Raw genomic sequence first — 21,636 nt, 5'->3', positions numbered from 1 at the left:
GTCCAAAACTCTGAGGAATGGCTTCTGAGCTTATCGAATAAATGCTAGAGAAGGAGAGTCCCAGTGCCAGCCAGCCAATCTCTGCTTGCGGACAAAACTGAACCTGTGCTCATTACCATGTATACTGGGATTTACATCACACCCTGTAAATGTGGCTTCAACAAAGAGGGAGATGGCTTTGTGACTAAACAGCAAAATGTAGGTGTAGCCAATAATATTTCCATACCTAAATAATGCGTTTTTTCATGTTGTGACTATTCCTACCCCCATGCCGTTTCCCATGGTGGTGTGTAGGATGATATTACATGTTTATATCCCAAAGGCAGCCTTCCCTTCCCCCGCCACCTCCCAGTTGTATAAGTCTGGACTTGTCACAGGAACTCTGGATTGCAGACAATACATTGAGAGACCCATGGAGTAGGATGCTGGGGGGAAAGAACAAAGGGATGAATGGCTCTGAATCATAGAATTGCTGCCTGGAAAGGGGACACAGATGGTTTGGGAGAACAGAAGGAGGGAGAGAGAGCAGCAAGGCAGCTTGCCATGAACTTGGAGAGAGAAGAAAAAAAAAGCAAAGCTAACAGGGCTGATATGGTTATTGACATGTAAGATTGCCATGACTTTCCTTTAGTCTTCATAATTTACAATTAATGGACTATATTACTGTTATTTGTTTGTGTTATTATAGCACTGAGGGCCCCAGTCAGGGACTGTGCTAGGTGCTGTACAAACAGAGAACAAGAGCCGGTCATTTCCCAAAACAACTTTTAGCTCAAAAATTATTTGCCGCTGCCTTTCTCTTTCCTAAAGAGCATCTTGCTGAAGTCAGCTATGATTTGCATTGTTAATGGTGTGGTACTGCATTGGCATCCTTGGAGAGCAGACAGATTCCCCCCTCCAGAGAAAGAACAAGTGATACTCATGTGATCAGCAGTGCCAGCGTGCTCAGAAAGGCCAGCTTTTGCCTTGAGGCTATTGCTGGTATAGTGACCACCTGTCACTATAGGTAACACACATAAGATAGCTTCTTGCAGCTACTTTTTTAAAATAGCATTTCCACAGAGTGAAAAAAATGCTTTCCTTAGGCCCAATGAGGTCAACGGGAAGTCTCTGAGGCCCCAGTTTAGCAAAGCAGTTAGGCGCATGTTTAAATTCCAGTGAAGACGTGAATTCAGCAAGTGTTTGCGTGCTCAGCTGAATCAGGACTTAGTTATGTCAATGAACTCAGACCCTCCAAAAATCAAAAGGAAAAACAATTAGCTTTGGACAGGACAATTAAATAAAAATAATAGTTCATTACATCTGAACGAGATGGTACCTCCAGAACCTAATCTGCAATTCATAAGAAAGCAAAGATGAAATTCACAGGCAATGCCTTCCGGAGTGCTTCCAGCAGAACCTTATTCACAAGTATCAAATAAAAACTGTCCATGGAGTGAATGTCATATGAAAAAAATCATTTTGATTCCATACTGAGATGCTCTCAAGCGATTAAATTGCAGTTCATTAATAGGGCAATGAAGATTCAGACTTTGTTAAGAATCCTGTAGGTGATGTGGTAATTATTTTATCTTACTCTTGGAGTGCTTGATTATTTTTTCCTTTGGATGCTTTCTATAGATAGGCATGCTCTCCCTTTCTCTCTCTCATTTAATCTATTAAACTTCAGAAAAGTAACAATAATTCATACATAAATAGATCATAAGACAGGCTGTGACTGTTATTGCAGGAGGATCTCAAAATCATGAGGACAATAGCAATTATATGGAGATTAGTGAAATTAAAGAGCAAACAAAATTGCAAGACACAAGCTGGTGGGTAGACAAGAAAAAAAAAGCAGAACAAAATCAGGAGGAAGATATGCACATAGGTGAACTCTGACAGCACTGTCTACACTAACTATACTATAGCAACCTATATGCAGCTTCCCAGCATGGAAATCTGGCCCCAACAACATCAATGGCAAAACCCCCATTTTTTTCAATTAGGCGAGTATTTCACCCTCAAAGTATATGTGCTGCAATGCTGTAAAGCAGTGCTTGCAACAGCATGATTTACTCTTGAAATCTGGTGCAAGTCAAATTGCACCACTACAATGCATTTCTGAGCGCGGGGATTGGAGGGAATGAACAGAGAACTACATCAGAGCAATACTTAGTAAGGCTAGGTACAGACATTTAAAAAGCTTGAGGTGAAATCAATCTGTTAAGCAATTTTCAGTAAGCAGCGTAGTTTAGATTGGTAAACAGAATACACATTTGCTTTTGGGGCAGCGGGGGAGGCGGGGGGATGGGAAGGAATCTTAGACCAAGTTCTGCCAGTTTTAAACCAAACTTCTGTGTGCCGAACTGTTCTATTACAGGTGCAGACCGGATTCTGATCACTTATACTGGTAAAAGTGTAATATCTGTACCTGGCCTAAGTTTAACTGAGTTCCAGGAAACCAGACCAGTCCTGATGTCCCGCCAGTTCACCCACCCAGCTTCTCAGCAGCTCACCTGGTAGGATTCCTCACTCAGGGCCATGTCGGGTTCCAGGGCCTGTGGCTTTGTGGCAGCTCATCACGCTGAATTCCCTGGATCCAGGGCTCCCTTTGCTTTCACAAGGAAGTTCAACATTTGGTTTCTGAACTTCTGCTAAATGAAACGATCCTTCTTAGCCCAAGTGTAACTGCCAGTGTGATGCAGCATAAACCACTCAGTGCCTTAGTGCGGAGGCTCTGCTCACTTCTTTTTCTTGTATAGTGGGGACACTTTGTGCAGCAAACACACCTATGGAGCTACACAAAAAACAAAGTAAGTGAATAAAGAAACAGGCGCTGACATGGACTGGATACACTAAAAGTGGAAGCTGGAGGTATAGTTTGTGGGGTTGTGACGCACAGACCTTGTGATGGGCCAGCTGTGCGGGACAGGGGCAGTGGGATATCACAATAAAGAATACCCTTAAAAAAAAAAAAAGCAAACAAACCACAAAGAGAAAAACTCTTAACATCTGCTCTTGCAATTACAATGGCTAGTGACTTCCGTGGGTGATTTAAGTATGCAAAAAGAGAGGAGTGAGCCCTCACTGGAAAAGAATATACACATTGCCTAGGAGTACCATCAGGGTACTTCAAGTGCAATGTTCAAATGTTCAGGATTAGTCAATGAACAAATATCTGCCATCATGTTGAGTCACAGCACAAATAGGTAAAGCTGACTGTATTGTAGTGTAAAATCAATGCCTGGAGTTATTTGGTATCCAATGGGTGCATCTACATGTGCATAAATGCACTTTAGTTAATGTGCATTATATCTCTGCTCTCATGTATAGGCACTTGATTGAGTCTGCTGGAGCGTGGTAATTGCCAAACTCCAGCAGCCTCCCACATCTTGTGTCTCAACATCTCCACGCTTCAAAATAGTGGTGGAGCCACTCTACTAAATCACAACCTCCCTCACCCCCCAGAGCATGTGTAAAAGTGCCCTGAGGTACTAGGAAAATGTATATTAGCATGCCTCAATGAACAATTAACTAAAGACCCTGGTTTTTAGGTGTTGCTTTAATGTGCATTAAAGAAGGCTAATGTGCATTAAAGTGCACATGTAGACATGTCCAATGATTATCTCACTAAGTACTCTTATCTCTTCTTTTGACATGAAGGTGTGCAGACAAGGTAAATTCAAAAATCATTCGCCACCTAAATAGCAGTATGTTAAACTACTACAGATTTGCTCTCTGCATTCAATGTATTTACAGTAATGTTATATTCATGCAAAAAATTGACATTATTTTCTTGACATGCTCCCAACTTGTCTTCGCTGTTCCCAGCACTCCATGGCCCTTAGAACACTCTCTAGGAGTGTGATACGGCCACTGTGAGGCCTCTGCTATAACCCATCATTAAAGGCCGCCTTGGGAAATGTTGTTTCTACTCACCTGTGCATCTTCTGCATTAATTGGGATTTCAAGAGAATCTTTCTAATCCATATCATCAACTGCCAATCTGAAGAATAAGCGAAGCAGCAGATAAGACATTGCAAGTGGTTATTATGGAGAAACTCCATTCAGTTTGTGATGTTACAGCTTCGTAAGAAGTTTTGGGGTCCAGAATATCTTTTATGGCTAATTTATCTCTTCCTGACCACAGCTCAAAGGGAAGACAGAACTCAGAAATTACATTTATCTAATGCAATAACTAATGCATACCTTTCTGTACGTGTAGAACTAGACTGTTTATTAAAGGAGCATGTCACTGGTACAGGAATACCAGCCTGTCACATGAGCAAAGCTGTGTTTTGTACCATTATAGTGACTACCCTACCTTCAGTCCCAAGCAAAACAAGCTCTCCTGATAAAAGTACAGCTTTGCTGGTGTAGTTGCATCTGCACTGTGTTTCTGCTAGCAGAGCTGTCAGTAAGGGACTGCAGCTTGTCATGCAGCTGACTGACACAGCTGTGCCAGCAGTAGCTAGTAGTGTAGATACAGCCCTAGTGATGAAAGCCAGGTGCAGCAACAGAAATGACAGCACCTACCAGCCTGCCCCTGATATGTGCTGTAACCAATAGGCTTTGCAGGTTTCTGGTATCTCATAGAGTTAGGCCCATAGACAGACGTCACAACCTATAAGCGTGGAAGGAAAAGCCACTTTTTTCATGTCCTAGTATCAACCACACACCCTGCTCTTTTGAGTGCTAGATTCAGCTGGAGACCTGATTTAAGTGCCCAGGTTCTCTACACAGTGTATAGGGAGAATCCAGCACCACAGGAAAGGGTCCACAACAGCCAGCATGCAGAGCAGGGAACTGCTACCAGTCAGCACATTCAGCTTGTGGCTGCCTAAGGCTAGTCAACAGTGGAACCAAGGACAGGACAAGCCTTAAATCCTATTCTTAGATGCCTCAATTCAGGGCTGCAGAAGGTGCCTCCAGCTCGCTGGGATCCATGGCCCAGAACTATTGCCTGAAGGAAGGTGCCTGTGTCCTTTCTTTTAAAGAATTGAGCAGGGCTCATCTGTGAAAACGTGGCTGGGGGAGAAAGAATTGCTCCCCTTTATATAATAGGCTACTCAGGAGGGAAGGGGAAGTGGAGTTTCTGAACCTCTCCTGTAGAAGTTGTTACAATGCAGAAAGGAGATCAAATTCACTGGGCCAAAGAGTGTGTGTGCAAGAGCATAAGGTGGAGGTTGATCCCAGTCTAGGACGTAGGGAGAGCCCTGAGTTCCATTCCCTGATTGCGGGACAGCTTACATGTTTTATTCAACGACTGCTCCATGTAAAATAGAAGCTTTGAGCCTTGAACTCCTCTCTTCAGTAACCCAGCTTCAGCAGAGAGTGAAAGAGTGACCCCACAACTCCCCTGACCTGAACATTTTATATCCTGATGACCAGACTCTCTCCTTAAAGGTGGGAGATGTAGCAAAGAGAGAAACTGAACATGAATCTCCCAATTGTTGTGGGGGTGCTCTAACCACTAGGCTGATGTATAAAAGGGGGTGTTACGTTCAACCACTCCTTGAGAAAGAAGTAGTTGAACTGTATTTTGCAGGTGAATTAAATAATTTCCCCATCCCATTGCTCTGAACAGCTTTTAAGCACTCTCTCTGCAATGACATTGAGCACTGTCCTTGGCTAAACTTACAGTTAAACCCTGTTCAACATCACATCAACTGCACCTGTAATTTCTGTAGCACAGACAAGACTTAAGCAAACTGTGCTCTAGAGACTTAGAGCTGGCTAGAAGCAAAAGCAGGATAGCCATAAGAGGTTGCTTTTTGACCAGCTCAAAAAATTGGCTACATAGGGCAACCTTTATTATTTAGTTAAATTCTATAGTTACCAGACCAAAGAAAGAAAAGCTTTTTGACCCTGTAGTTTAATCTCTAAAGCCCCTGTAGCAAGAGCCAAGACCTACATGCTATTTAAGGGTGATGGTTTCTGAAAGCATATCAGGAGTTTGACTGGGTATAAGTCTGTGTGGCACTATCGAGTATCTCACTTTAAAATTCTGCCTCAAAGTTGGCTGCAGCTGTGGTTAGAAATGCATCTTTATTACTTTAATAAAAAAACCCCACTGAATTGCTGTTCTTATCAGTTACTTTTTCTGCACATAAAAGTAGATGTAGTGATGAATATAGAAATGGTCAGGTTAAGAATTATCACTAGATTTTTTGAACTGGATGTCTTCAGAATAATGCTTAGATCCCACACTTAGCAAAAGAAGTTTAATTTAAATATGAGCAGAACCATTTTCAATGACATAAGGCAAATTTGTATTTTCTGGCTAAAATCAGGCTCCATAAATCTTCCTCTTATGAAAGCTAACCTACCAGTCAACATCCACTTCAACTATCAATAAAAAGAAAATTGATCCAGTGCTTTTCAACACAATAACTGGGTGAATCTACACAAAATGCCTTACTGCGCATTAGACTAATCTAACGCACAGTAAAGGATCATCATCTACACAGGCAAGGCAATTTCTGTGCATTCGTAGATTCATAGATGTTAGGGCCTGGAAGGGACCTCACAAGATCATCAGGTCCAGCCCCCCTGCACTTGGGTAGGGACTGCTGGGGTCAGATGACCCCAGCAAGGTGGTGGGTCAAGTCATTTTTAAAGATTGCCAGGGTTATATCACCTCTGGGGGGAGTCTAGACACTCGAATTGTAAAGAAGTTTCTCTTTAAGTCCAGTCTGAAGCAATCTTCAAGCAGGAGACTGAAAGACATGAACCTACAGAAAAGAAGACTCAGAGGGCAGCCTATAATAGATTAGTCTAATGTACCATTTTCTAGTACTGGTAGACACAGGTACTAGAAAAACAGCACATTAACTAATGCACCATACCACATGTGTAGACACTGACTGGGAGCAAATTTATCCCAGTCAGCCCAAGCAGCAAGGGGGTCACACTTCTGCCTGGCTAAGTCCAGATCTCTGTGGGGCAGGAGAGAGCTGTCCTGGCTCTGTTGGGAGCTCCCTCCTAGCTAGACGGAGATTGGGCTGGCCCCAAGCCCCGGGGGGACAGGGGAAGCTGTCCCAGCTGGGGAAAGATCAGATTGGCCCCAAGCCTGAGATGGGGGCAGCTCCCCTCAACCCAGGATAGCTTCCCCCATGCCCTCTTGGGGCTCAGGGCCAGCCCTATCTCTCCCCAGCTGGGACAGAGCTGCCCGTCCAGCTGAGACACCTCCCCCTGCCCTCCACAATTCGGATATAAGCCTCTATGCTTCCTGCCAGCCTGGGGATGGCACCCAGGGGAGTCTGGAGCTCCCCCTGGCTGCTGCAGGAGGGCAGAGTAGAGCAGGAGCAACCTTGGGCTGGGCTGCTCCTATCGGGCTCAATTTGCTCCCATTGTGGGTGCATGTGTAGACGTGTGTCTGGGAGCACTTTAATGAGCCTAAATTTTCTGCACAGAAAATTCAGGCACATTAATTGCACATGTAGATGCACCCACTGGGAGCATAAAAGAGGTGTTAGTTGCCCAAGCTATGAAATGAAGCGTGTTCTACTATGAAAGTTGGAACTTTCTCAGAAAAGCTATGCATAATTTACACCTGCCCTCATCCCCGCTAGTTTAGGAGTGGATCCCAATCCTTGTTGATACCTAGTTGCTAGGGCTGTGCGAAGCTTCGGGTGCTGATTCAATTCAGAGGAGATTCGGCTAAATCTCTGAATCAAATCAGGAGACCACTAAAAAGGTCTGACACAATTCAAAGCTCTGTGAATTGATTCAGAAAAGATTCAGAGCACTTCAGAGATTCAGGCAGTCCCCACTCGCAATGGCTGCCCCGCCTGGCCCCAGCTCCCAGTTCTTAAAAAGAAAAAAAGCCCCCACTCACCCTGGGTGATCCCCGCTGCCCTGCCCTGCCCTGTGTGGGGGGCTCTGCCACAAGCCCCTATCCCCCACCCGCTCTCCCAGCCCCGTCGATAGCTGCCCCATGCAGCCCCAGCTCCTGGCTTTAAAAAAGGCCCACACTCACCGGCTGCTGCAGCAGCCTCAAGGCTTCTGGGGACTCATGGCAGAGCCCTACAAGCAGCACAGGGCAGTGGGGTGCAGCAGAGATCACCCCCGTGCCTGGCAGGATCCAGTGAGTGCAGGACTTTTGTTGTTGGGTTTTTTTTTGTTTTTTTTAAAGAGCCAGGAGCTGGGACTGGGCAGGGCAGCCATGGAGGGGGCTGGGAGAGTGGGTGGGGGATGGAGGCTCATGGCAGAGCTCCCCATGCAGCGTGGGGCTGGGCAGGGCAGCAATTGATGGGGCTGGGAGAGCAAGCAGGGGATAGGGCCTATTTGATTCACAGTTTCGGCCGATTCGATGGCGGCCAAATCTCTGAATCAGATTCGGCCAAATCGATTCAGGACAGTGATTTGAATCACTGAATCAAATCACTGTCCCCTGAATCGGCCAAATCCAAATCCAAAGCGAATACTAGCTGCTTTGCACAGGCCTACTAGTCAGCCCTCAGTTACATGGGAGTCTCCAACTACCTTGAAAAAAAGATGTGTCAACATAGAAGATAATCAAGGAGGAAAATTAAAGGTTAAAACTATAGTATGTAGGAGAAGGTACTAAAAGCATCTTCAACCTTTGCACTTGTTATCTACCATATTCCAACTGCAATGTGTTCTATAAATTAATTTAGGGCTAGTTAAGTTTTTTCATTCAAGGTTATATAATCCTGAAAAGTACTTCCTACGATATGTTTGCGATATGCTCTAAGCCCAGAAACAGGGTGATAATTAGTTCTGCTTAATTTTAGTAAAGAAAATTTGAAAAGCTTCTAAACATTCATGTTCCTATGCTGCAGTCTTACAAAGCACTGTGTCCTTGTGAACGGGGAAATGTGTTCACATCAGGTATCCCAACTGTACTTTGACAGAGATTATGATTCATGCTAGCAGGCGATATTATAAACATAGCATCTCACTAACTTTCCAAAGGTGTTCACTTAAATGAATAACTGCTTGACTGGGGATAAACCTTATATCATTACTATACAGTATGTTAAAAAGAATCTGTTAATTAGCTATATTAATATTATAATAATAATATTATGGCAGCTTGACAGGTCAGGTGTGAGGCAGTTACATAGACAACCAATCCCAGTGAATCTAGAAGTGCATGTGACCGATATACACACAGTCTCCCAACCAGATCCCAGAGGCCTGGCTCAGTAGTCACTGCATTAGTATACAACCATGAAAGTTAATTACTTTTTATAGAAACAAACAAAACAGCAGAGGGAGGGAATCCAATCCTAACAGATGCCTGTCTCTTCAAATCTCATCAGCTTCATTAGGAATTTAGGGTGCCCAGCTACTCAATTAAACAGATGAAATATCTTTTTGGGGCAACCATCCCACACACAAGTCTTATGCAATTAATTTCTGAAGTAGTGATTGTGCCATTGTAATGCATGTGTAGAACTCACATTAACCTGAAAGGAGTTTTGTGCATGCCTCAAGGAGAAAATAAACTGCTACATACAGACATAAGTCTTGTTCACTTCTTGTACTGCTTCACTTTTCCTGGGGTGGAGACCATTCTCTGGCTTACAGGAATACATTATTTTATATTTCAGTCTTCTGACACAAACATATGGGTGAGGATGACTCAGTGAGTGCACCCAGAGATGAATTGAAACTCCGACACTAATTGCATGTATTCCCTTTATTGAACTGTACTAGTTATTGCAATCAGATTAAGTCACATTTATAAAGCAGACCATCCAGTTGCACTGAAACCGATTATATTCATTACATAGTTTTAATCACTGTCCGGTGAACTGGCAAATCCAATCAAAGCATTAGTCTTTAATTAAAAAAAATTAAAAAGAAATATTCAGACAATAGCCAAGCAATCACATCACAATGCACAATTACCTAAAGTTGCAATTAAAAGGCAGTTAACAAAAAAAAAAATCACACCTAATCTTTAACTATCAATATAATACAAGAAGCAACAAAAGGCAACAGCATCAAAGCAGATTTATCTAACACTATAAATTCAGTCAGAAGCAGAAGCTCTAAAGTACACTAGCTGAAGCAGGACAATAAAAAATACTGAGCATGGAATACTTTTAATCTCTTCCATTAATATTCATTTCCAGCTGCTTATAATAGCAGCGCCTCATGGCCAAATCATTAGAGTTTTACATCTGGGTTGCAAATGACACTTTGATTGGATGTAATGTTCAAATGGTCCTCCCCACTGTGCCTCCGTCAAGTCTTCTGCAGAGAGGTGTCCTGTAGTGCCAGTGGCTCACTGTGCGTGCTGGCTCAATGTGTGGTTCTGGAAAGACGAAAAAAGGAGACATACATGAGGGGCAGAATAATAGAAAGCATGCCCATACCCTCCTACTCAGTACCATTTATGCAGAGCTCAACATAAAAGCTTCTCAATTATTACAAAACAAAATGCAATAAAGAAAAGGTACTCATAAGTAACAGCTGCCAATATGACACATTTGCTTTGTACTGATAGATCTGTTAATGCTGGCATGAACTTAGAAAAAAAAAATTCTATCAGCCAAACAGAGCCATGAGGTTTTTCAATACGTATAGGAAAAGCAGTAACACTTCCCAAGAAAAATCTGCCTTTAGGGAATCCCTTCACTGAAACAATTAAAAAAAAATCTGAATCGCCGTGGGAACCCTTGCCATATTTTACTCTTTATTCTCACTAGTAACTGGTATAAGCACTGGCAGAAAGAGACACCAGATTGTGACACACACTTTTCAGTCCAAGAAATACTCCGGCAATAAGAGATGAAGCACCAGTTGAGGCAACAAGGTAACATACACAGCAGAAAAAACAATGCTGGACATATACCCTAGAAATTTAATCTTTTTAAAGAATAGTTTGTTGTACCGCTCTTCATTTTTAGTAGCTGTAACCACCACATGCCATCACAATATCTCTGAACACAGGAGGGTTACATTACAGTCCAGTCACACCACTTGATGCAGAAGCTGGATAAATCATGAAGCAATCTTGGAGCCATATTTTCAGTGCAATCCAAAGCAATGTAAATTTTGCTTACGCTAAAGCCCCAATTCTAGAAACATGCATGGAGGTAATTATATTGCCATGCATATTCAACAGGACCATTTGTGTGACTAAAGGTAGGCTGCATAGGCTTTTCAGGGCTGAGGCCTGAATGTTTTCAAATCTTCAGGGCTCTCTTGTCAAAATTCACACATTTCATTTTATTCCACACTAGTTCTGTTCTACTGATTTCCATCTGCTTAGTCCTGGTGTTGTGCAGGTCCACCAAACAGGAAGGAAAAGTTTCTAAACACAGAATGAATTTGGATTTCAAATTATTTATATACAATGGCATTACTTCTAAACACATTAAGCTATTTTAACTTTTCATAAATCATCTGGCCCTTCTAAATTCTATCTACAGTTATACCTCAATCAGAAAAAAAAGCAGATCTGCTCCTTTATCATGGCAATGACATCTATCTAATGAAAACTGTCTTGTGGAAACATTTAACTAATGAACCTTCCATCCGCAAGCCTACTCTCTCTAGGTAGCAGTGACCCCATTTGAAGTCTGTATTATTTTCTCATCTGTGCATTCCCAATAACTGACCACCAGGTGTCAGAAGTGCTGTTGAGTTCCTAAATCATGTCAAAAGTTACCAGCAATATTGTGGCAGGCGGACTTATGAAAGTCTATACAATGATGTTCGGGCTTCAACATGACAAAAGGGTAAGGGAAAGGCAGATGCATTCTGTTTTGAACATGGAAGGAATGATACCTTGTGAAAATAAAGGACAATAAATTAATGTAAAAGGACGACTGTAGTTTGTTTTGCATAAGGCTCATCTACAGCATAACAATTTCATGCCTATATATTACAATACTAAATAAAGCTTAATATTTTAAAGTCAAAACCAGAGAAACAGACAGAAACAGAAAACTTACTAAAGTACCATAAACTGCATCTGAATAATGTGAGAAGAAATCAGAATCAAAACTATGTTGCTTATAGATGATTTAAATATGACCAAACCTAAAATCTGCCTTTTTTTCTTCACTTTGTTCTACATAGAGATTTTAGCAGTCTTACAGAAGAATGACCATTGCAATGCTGCATGTTATTCGCAAAGGCAAAGGTAAGCAACAAAGTCATGGAATGGGACTAATGTAGCCAAATAAGGCAGCAATCAGACTGATAAAAAAGCCTGTACATTAATATAACTGAAAAGACCTTTTCCAAAAAAACAACTGACGAGGAACACGCAGCTGTCTCTCTGTGCTCAAGCATGCTCCTGAGCATTTTAACAATGGCCATTTCTAGTGCACTTCATTACAATTCTATTTTTAGGTCATCCTGAATACCAATAAAAAAAAATGTGAAAGGTTTACCATCCTCAAATCGAAACAAGGCTATTCACGGTAGACAAATCCATACTTATTTAGGCAGTGTCATTTAAAAGATAATGCACAATCAGCACTAGAGGCAGGGTGCACAGTCTACAGTCAGGGAACATGATTTCAAACCTGTGTGGCTGCTGCATTGATTACACCAGGCAGGTCAATAAAGGAATGGTATGTGGCTCTAAATCTGATAATGAAGCTCTCATTGTGAACCCTCCCTTCTCAAACATGGGTTAATAATATGTTCTGAACACATCTAATACAAAGGACATACTGGTTGGGTGAGCAGAGTCTACATGAAGATGTGAACAGATTATGCCAAAGACAGCAGTTATTCAGAGCCGAGGTCATGTACAAGCTCATAAACCAAATACAAGCCATCTATCAGTAAAAAGGGCCAAATATACTTTTTCCATAAGCTGACCTTGATTTATTGTTAATAATTAGGGGAAACCTACTTTTTCTCACAGGCATTACAGGCAATCAACCTGCCAACTAGACACTGCCCCAAATAATTAATAAATGAAGGACCTTAAAAATCAAGATCTAGTATCCCTGGGCGCAATGTCTGTGGGTGCTAAATCCTTCATCTGCCTACGAAAAAGCTGCACTTCCATGAGCCAAATGGGCAAACATGCACATCTTGCATGCACAAGTACCTGGGAGTTCCTGACTGTGGGGACTCTGTATGTGATAACAGTTACCCCAAAAATACTGCAGGTGCAGACTTACCGCAATGTACTCACCTTCTGTCAGAATTTTCACCTGTTAAAATATGTTTCAGACCACACAAATGTCCCTTCCATCCAAAGCCTAACCACTTCTGGCCTTCACTATTTTCTTGGTTTTTTGTATTTGTGGTATGTGAGTTGGTTTACTGGCAGCGCGCTGTGCAGATCTCAAAAAGAGGCCACTTGTCCCCTTACGTGAGCATTTTTAACACGTTAGCCCAAACTTTGCAGCTGCTCACTGCTGACAACAGACAGCACCAAAACCAGATTTTTATCCCACATGAATTTCAGCCTTATCAGTAGTGACTTGAAAATCTATTTCAGCTCTTTGAGGGGTGAAGTTCATTTATTATATATGCTAACCATGTAATAAATGAAATAAAGAAACTAAGCTTGGGCAATAAGTAAAACCTTTGGCACACCCTACATTAACAAGACAAGATACACTTTTTACTTCATCTTTTGTACTAAACCTGGACTGCTATCCCAGGCAGGTAGAAGTGTTAAATCTGAAGGCCAGTAAACACGCTGCATTTCTCAGTATACCTACACTACACACGTACCTCTGATAAGTAACCTTTTGTTGACCAACTGTGAAAATCCTCATTTCCTACCAACAGAAGGGTAGTTTAGAGCTGCAGTGGGAAACAAGACTGCCTCAAATGGCTATTTCAACACAGCAAGTTACACTTCAGAAAAAAAATGCTTAAAGGTGACCTGCAAAGGAAAACTGAAGCAGCCACAGAAATTGATGCTAGATCTTCCCCATCTCCCAGCCAGGCTCTTTTTGTGTACGAGTCCATGTATGTGCATTTATGGTTTTGGCAAGGAAAGCAGCTTGCTATAACTTAACAAAAAACCTGGTACTAATAATTCTTAACAGTGCCTGTTAAGTCCTTTCACAAAATGAGGGTGCACTGCTATTACCCCAGAATACATCGCTTCAAGCCAGCAACTGGAAAACTCTGCAGGAGTACCAACCAGCCTAGCAACAGCGGGGAAGTCCCAGCCTATGGCAAGGTTGGTAAATTTAAGTTACAAAAAAAGAGGAGCCAAACTATCATTCAAAATAGATAGCAATTCTGAAAGTTACATCCACTGAACAAGACAACTGCCTGAGCCCCATGGCTGCCTCAGTGCTCAAGGGGAATGAACTATTTTGGGAAGCAACAGTGACCCTGGAATTGGGTGACAGAAATTGGGTGACAGGTTTTGTGGACAACAAAACGATTTAAAAAATGACTAACTGGCACCTCTGTGCAATCAAGAGCCCTCCAATCTGGGTTGCCAGGGACTCTCCGGGTTTGCAGTTGCAGTTGGTTCAAGCCATCTTTGTTGGGTATCTTGGATGATCATTTCTTTGTTGTTTTATGTGTACATAGTATGATATTACTGAAGCGGTTGCATGGCAAACTCCATTTCACAATTTTTTATCAAAAAGAAAAGAGACCAATTTGAAAAATGATCATTTACAGCAGCAGAAAGCCCTCTTACAAGCTGTATAAAGATTGGGAGAAAAACTCCAAAAAAAGGCAGTGCATGATGGAGCAAAGCTACAAGCCTGGCAGTCAAGCTGGGAGTCTCCCACACTGCAACACAATTCACTGCCAACAAGTCACAGGTGTACAACACAGGAGCAGGTGAAAAAAATAAAATGCAACTGCGAGGGGTGTGATAATGGTTTGAGGCCATAATACATTCAGTCTATGGTGCCATTGTGCATCTGTTATGTATTTAGGTATTTTGTACAAGCCATTTTAGAGATATACTGTCTATGCATCTGAGCATATACACCTCAAAGACCATATGTTATACAGGGGTTAAGAGATGGCACAACAACACTGGCGATGTATGCAGTCCTCAAATGAAACTCATAAGCCTGCTACAGCTTTATATATGAATTGGGACTCTTATTAAAGGTTATAAAGTGTCTCCCACACATTCTAAATCCCATTAAAATGAATAGAAACCTCTCATCAAATAATTTCAATAGAATTATACAAATCATAGATTCACAGGACAAAGAGCCAACATACAACTTAACAGGTGATTAATCCATTGGGTGACCTAAGAATATGAGCATGTCTAGGTATTTGTGAGCATAAGTGTATAGCAAGTATTTTACTGCTCACACATCACTTCTTCAAAGTCAGTCTAATGAACATATTATTGTCTACCCAGACAACACACCAGGCTGCACTGAGCCAGGGTAAATGCAAGTTACTGTCGCCACAGGCAGTATCACAAACTGGAAATGTTGACTCTAGTGGTGTTGTAATAATGCAATTGCATGGTCTCGTGACATCTGGGAAGATAATACCTATTAATCACTATATTTTTCCCAAGCTGGGAGTCCTCCAGATCCCCACGAAAGCCTGGTGAATTTCTCCTCCTGCTATTTTGTACCATGCACCCTTTATTCCCTTTACCTAGGGCATCTGAGTAGCCGAGAAGATCAGCACAGGACACTTCTCAGGGTGCAACCCCACACCATCATCCATCAGCTTTCTAGCCTAACATGAGAAACTCCTTAACCTCTACATTCCCTCATGTATTTCTTATGGGCCTTAGCTCAGCAAGTGAGAGAAAGAAACCTTGTATGTAATACCAAAAACTTCTGCTGGTGAGATCTGCATGTAACCCTGACCCTCATGTTCAGTCAACAGTAAATCATGCTCCTCAGTGCAAATGTCCATTCACAAGCACCCCACTTTGAATATTAAAAAAACATCCACCAAATAAAAAGACCTCACAACAGAATATTTAAATAGTGAGGAAGCATCATCTGTACAAAAAACACTTTTACAAAAAACATTTTTTGTCCTGTTTGAAACCAACCGGCTCTAAATACCTCTAAAATACCTCACTTTTTTTTTTAAAGTATGAAATGTTATATATTTTTCCCATTAATAGCAACCCATCAATAAAGATCAAAATCTTTGTGCCTTGACTTTATAAAGAGATTACTTCAGACAGAGGACACAAGAAGGCCCTTCCTTTAGCCATTGGAGATTATCGCTCCCTATGGAAAAACAATGAGCCTTAAATTGGTGCTGCACTAATCCTAAACTTGAGAGGCATTCAGGGGATGTCACGACCAACAGGAGAGAGGGGAGAATAAAATTAAAAAAACATTCAGAAAAGAGAGAGAACCCTGATCACAGAATAAATGGCTTTATTTAATTTTATTTTAATTGTATTGTTTTGGTTGCTGCCTTCCCTTTGCTGTAATACTCTAAAGAAAAATCACCTTTGCACCCCCTTGCAGTTTGTATGTGCTTATTTTTAGAACTGTTTGACAATTATCCAAGGGTCTAAGACTAACAGATGGCCTGTCTTAAAGCCTCATATGTTCACTAGTTTGCACTTCTGACAAACAGTAAATGTACTCAAGAGTGTGCCATAAACAGAGCTGAATGAATACTCAGAACACAATTTAGTTAATACACTTCATTAAAACTGATAGTGGTAACCAATGCTTCCCATAAAACCAGGTGTTAATTCCCCTTCCAATTGTTTCAGGTAACTCTTATACAGAGACACTTGTATATTTAGTTCTTAGTTTTTCAGGAAATACAGTGTTCTTTTCTTTCCCCTGATGTTTCACCCACTACATAAAATGCTTGTAACAAGTGAACTCCAAGTTATCATGGCACTCAATAAAAAAAAATTGTCAGGCAAGACAGGTTCACATGTCCCCATTTTATTTGAAGAATCCCTTGAAATCGTGGTAGAGGTAGAGGCAAACGAAAGGTGGAATATCCTTTGTGAAAGAAAAGTCTGCCTGTCTTACTGCTTCCCTCACATCTTTGGAAATCTGATAACTTGCTATGCGTCAGTCAGTCTCAATGTTAGCACACTTTAGGATTACACTTGAATGAATGCAGTTAGGAATCTCTCCCTTACAAGTTATTGAACTTTTTTTTAAAGGTTTCTAAGAAAATATTTTTGGAGGATCTGTTCTAGTTAAAAAGTCAAGCTGAACATTTCAGGTGAAAAATCTTAATCATACCTATTCCTGGGGCCAAATTTGTCCCTTTGGTGCACTGCAACTACAGATTTACTTCAGGCTGAATGTGGCCCTCAGTCTGCAGTCTTATCTCTGCACACAATCGGAAATCAAAACTGAGCAGTTGAGCCTGCTCTCAGTGTAAATCTGGAGACATTTCACTGATGTCAGCATAGTTCCACCCAGATATATAACTAGCATAAGGGAGATCCGAAATGGGTTCTTAGCCTGTAGTTAGTGGAACAATTCAGAAGTCATAAAATATTTACAGAAGAGACAATCCGTTTTCTACATGACACTCTAACTACCATCTTCATTTGGAAAAACATACCTCCAATGAAGGATCCCTACTGAAACGTATGAGCATATCACATTCTTTTAAAAAATCTTACCAAAAGAAAAGGAAAACAAATAACACTTCTGTGTCCATTTTATGCATCAGTGGCCTACGTGCTTCTTTTCTGGCATTTTCAGGTATGAATTACCTCTGCAACCATACTTTTCTCTATATTTACTTTGCTCTTCAGTTTGCTATACCATAACATTTTATTGCATTTTGGTGGAAATTTTAATTTCATTCTCCATATTTTATCTTACATTTCCTATAATGTTTATCGAAGGTTCCCCCAATCATAGTATTTTACTTACAATTGCAATAGGATTCTTGAGGTATGTATGAACTACAGAAATTCCCAATTAAGATTGCTTATAATTATTCAGACCTTGCAACCTCACCTATCAGAAACATCATAGTGTCCCTCCTCAGCATTTACACCCATTTTCTTCCCTAAAAGCTCAGAATAAAGCAGTGCAGAAGCATGAGGAATTAACTCCTCCAAACAATAGCTTGTGTTTGGCATATTCTCACATTTTGAGACGCTACTTTGAGCCTTACATATCCTATTAAGTATTAAATATTTCACTGAATGTGTTCCCTCTGAAAACAGTGGATAAAATGCTGTTGTGAAAAAGCAAACTAAAACCCATGGGAAAATTTCTTTACTACAACGCTTTGGAAATAAAAACCACTGGAGAATACATTATTAAGAGATAACCAGAGTCTTCTGTTAGAGAAACTAGCCGTAAACACACTATGATTCACTCATGCACCCAGTGAAACAAGGAAGCTAATAATACCTGTCTGGAGGGACCGTGTACTCCTGAGGATTTTACTCAGAAATGCATATTTATCAGCATCTTTGTGATTTGTAGTCTGCAGTATGTCATGCAGAAGATCAAAATAAGCTAAGGGGAGAGACTTACACTTCTTAAATGTAAAGGGAGGCGTACAAATTTAATTACTATTGTCAGAAGCACATGAAAATGGAATATTTTTAGAACTCCTACACTTACGCCCCCCTCCTCCTACCCCATCATTTCCATCTGACTGAGTACTGGAGTTTTTGTTTATCCAAAGTGTAGAAAAGGGAATGCAGAATCCCCATACACTATTCTGTTGACAATAGTTGGCCCTTTAACCTCAACTTGGACAGTCCACAATTTTCTTGGGGAGTTGTTGATGCCTCCTACTCACCAGTGTTTGAAGTTCTCAGGAATACTTAAGCACACAAAGGGCTGGCTTCTGCTCTTCGATACGTGGGCATGCACCACTGCGCACATTGTAATAATCAGCTACTGTGCCTGCATGGGCAGTAGTTCATCTGCTAAACACACAGTGCTCGGTTTGCTTGACTGTTTGGAGTTGAAGATCCGAAACCAACATTCAGAACTGTCCGCAGGAAGACAATGAAACCTGTTCTAATATATTGAGGCCATGGACTAATCTAAAAAACCTCACACACACCTCCTCCCCCCACTCCCTGCACTAAACCAAAGACTTCAGTGGCAGTCCCAGTGCTGATCTATTTTTATCCATTTACAGGTCCAACTCTGGGAAGCAAAGTGTTTCAAAATCATTTGCAAGCGGGAAACTATTTTCCTGTAATCCTTATTAGCTTCTGCTCTCAGAAATATGTCACTGTGGATCATAGCTTTGTTGATTTATTTGAAGCCTATCTGAAGCATATCTTGTTAATCCCTCCTTGATCTAAGGTAAATTACATTGCTGAGGCCTGTTAATTGTTCATTTCTTTGAGGGCTGGCATCATCATTACGATACCCTTTGCGGATCTTCTATGAACATGAATCAATTCCATGATTTCATCCACAATCTAGAACTGGCTTGACACAACTGATCACCTTATCTTTTTACTTTAAACGCACTTAAACCAAAGGGAAATGCTCAGAATAATGCTGATGACTCTCATCAGTCACAATGCACAGGCAAAATAGTTTGGGAATATAAACCAGCAAAAGTCAAGAAATTCAGAGTTGAACCTGAAACACTATTCTTAACCTGCTCTACTGTTCATGGGTATAACAGGAGTCATTGAACAGCAGCTTCATAGAGTTTATTGGTTTCATAGAGTTTATTTGTTACAATATTTAGCTGTAACTGGAGTGAAGGTGAGAGTAGAAAACAGTTTCACCCTTAATTGCAAATTTGATTACATTTAGTAGCTTTGGTCACAAACCAAGCCCTAGAGTCTTCAATGAAGGCAACATTGATGGGTATTTTGTCTGAAAAAACACTGTAGAATTCGGCCCACTGAGTCAAATTCAGCCCTGGAATAAACAGATGCAACTGCACTGACTTCAAAAGATTTGTGTCACTTAGAGTGGAAACAGACATTATACGAACATAAGAAGTGCTACACTAGGTTCAGACCAACAGTTCAGCTAACCCAGCATCTTATCTCTGACAGTGGCAGAAGTAGATGCTTTGTGCCACCTTAAAAATTCTGCCAAATAGATGTCCATGCCCCTTGTTGTACCACAAATGCCAAAATGTGTAACTGTGATATAGATGGTATTAAATTGTGCCACTTTATTGTGGCAGACATTGGCTTTGTTATGGTGGGAGAGTGCGGTCAGTCCAGAACTGCCCGCGCTTTCTAGCTGCCCCAAGCAGGTGCTCCCAGGATTTGAGAGGCCCAATCCTGCATGCCCCAGGAATTCCTGCACAGGATCAGGTCCCAGGAGTGCATGCTTGATTTGCACTGTTTACAGAGACACACCTCAGAGATTCCCTGGGCATATCTCTGTAACAGGGGAAAGCCAGGGTTATCTGCTTGCAGAAACACACCCTGGGCAATCTCTGGGATCTGTCTCTAAAAGTGGGGAACTCTGGCTTTCCTGCTTACAAAGATGAACCTCAGAGATTCCCTAGGCCATGTCTCCATATGCAAAGAAAGCTAGGGTCCCACACTCACAGAGATGCACCCCAGAGATTGCCCCAGGCTTGTCTCTGCAAGCAGGAAACCCCAGCTTTCCCCCCTTACCAAGATGTGCCCTGAGGAATCTCCAAAGTACATCTCGGTAAGTGGGGAACATGTTGCCTGCTGTCCTGCAGGATCAGGCCTCTGCCTAATATGGGATAACAGGCAATGTGTATTTCACCCAATGAAGCACATCAGCCATGGCAGGATGCATCCCACCACAGCTGATCCATTTAATTTGGCAACATTTGTTTTTACCCTTACAAGAAGACTGTAAGACATCAACAATTCCTTCATCTGTAGCTTTTTAAAAAGTAAGACTATAAGTTAAACTCCCTGTAATGGAATATTGATATGACATACTGTATTGACTTGGATCATGAATACAATTTTCTTGATGACAGATAAATATGAATCCCTGTGATCTGGTATACACAGGCTGTTTCATCAAACTCCCATTTGATGGACTGCCTAGTCAATGCCATGTTACCCTGGACATAATGGCTCTGTTATTGCAGGTTTCCAACTCCAAAGGGCACATATTATGGGGTAGAGAGTTCCCTTAATAAGAGTTTGTATGCTATGAAATAGTAAGGCCACAGCCTGTAGTACATAATGTGCCTCCTCTCTATTGTTATATTTGCTGCCCGGAGAGAGAAATCTACAACCGTAAGTCTGATCAGTTTCCTCTCACCTAATTCAGATGAATAAACTTAAATCGGCTATTTGTATGAACAAGTCTCAGTCCTACACGTATAATAATGAGGGCAAAATACTGCCAAGAGAAGATGTCCTCACCAAGACATCTCTATGCAACACAGTGATGAGATATCACTATGTTGAAAAGTGTTTGTTAAAATGCATGGCTGTAACCAGTCCAATTTCCCAACAAGCCTATCCAGTTACCCTGGTGTGGGTACTCTAAGGAAATTAAAATTCCTTAATGCCAGCAACTGTATTTTAAAAAAAGCAAAAGCAAAAACATTCAATATTAATGCAATAGGGGCTAAACATGTGCAAGGAACAATGGAGTATAAGTATATATGTTTACTTATATTTTTAAAACAACTTCAAATTGTTTTATATTATCTAAAACTCCTCTGAATTCCTTTTGGGGATGTTGCAGCATATGTTATGATGTATTAAAGATACACTGTATAATAGATTGCTAATGTTCTGTTAATTTTGAAACTTGCATGGACAGAGTAAATTATTATCTGTCTGGCCATTAAAGTTTACTGTAT

General features: G+C 41.2%; 1 protein-coding gene and 1 long non-coding RNA gene across 7 annotated transcripts in view; one reads left to right on the top strand and one right to left on the bottom strand.

Annotated features, from left to right (window-relative positions):
* LOC112551654 overlaps positions 1-21,636 on the top strand; it is a 66,011-nt gene that overhangs the window by 540 nt on the left and 43,835 nt on the right. Inside the window, exon 2 of the long non-coding RNA XR_003095950.1 lies at positions 12,046-12,109. This is a non-coding gene — a long non-coding RNA (uncharacterized LOC112551654). The remainder of the gene's footprint in view (positions 1-12,045; positions 12,110-21,636) is intronic.
* Positions 9,644-21,636, bottom strand: part of ZNF423 (zinc finger protein 423) — a 275,029-nt gene continuing 263,036 nt past the window's right edge. For all 6 annotated transcript variants that reach the window (XM_025213622.1, XM_025213625.1, XM_025213621.1 and 3 more), the window contains one exon: positions 9,644-10,273. In XM_025213622.1, coding sequence (XP_025069407.1) covers positions 10,244-10,273 — 30 coding nt within the window. In that variant the 3' untranslated portion in view covers positions 9,644-10,243. The remainder of the gene's footprint in view (positions 10,274-21,636) is intronic.

The sequence above is a fragment of the Alligator sinensis genome, unplaced genomic scaffold (genome assembly GCF_000455745.1).
Source record: "Alligator sinensis unplaced genomic scaffold, ASM45574v1 scaffold933_1, whole genome shotgun sequence".
Lineage (NCBI taxonomy): Eukaryota > Metazoa > Chordata > Crocodylia > Alligatoridae > Alligator > Alligator sinensis.
Note: the sequence above shows the minus strand (reverse complement) of the source record. Positions and strands in the feature narration are given on the sequence as shown.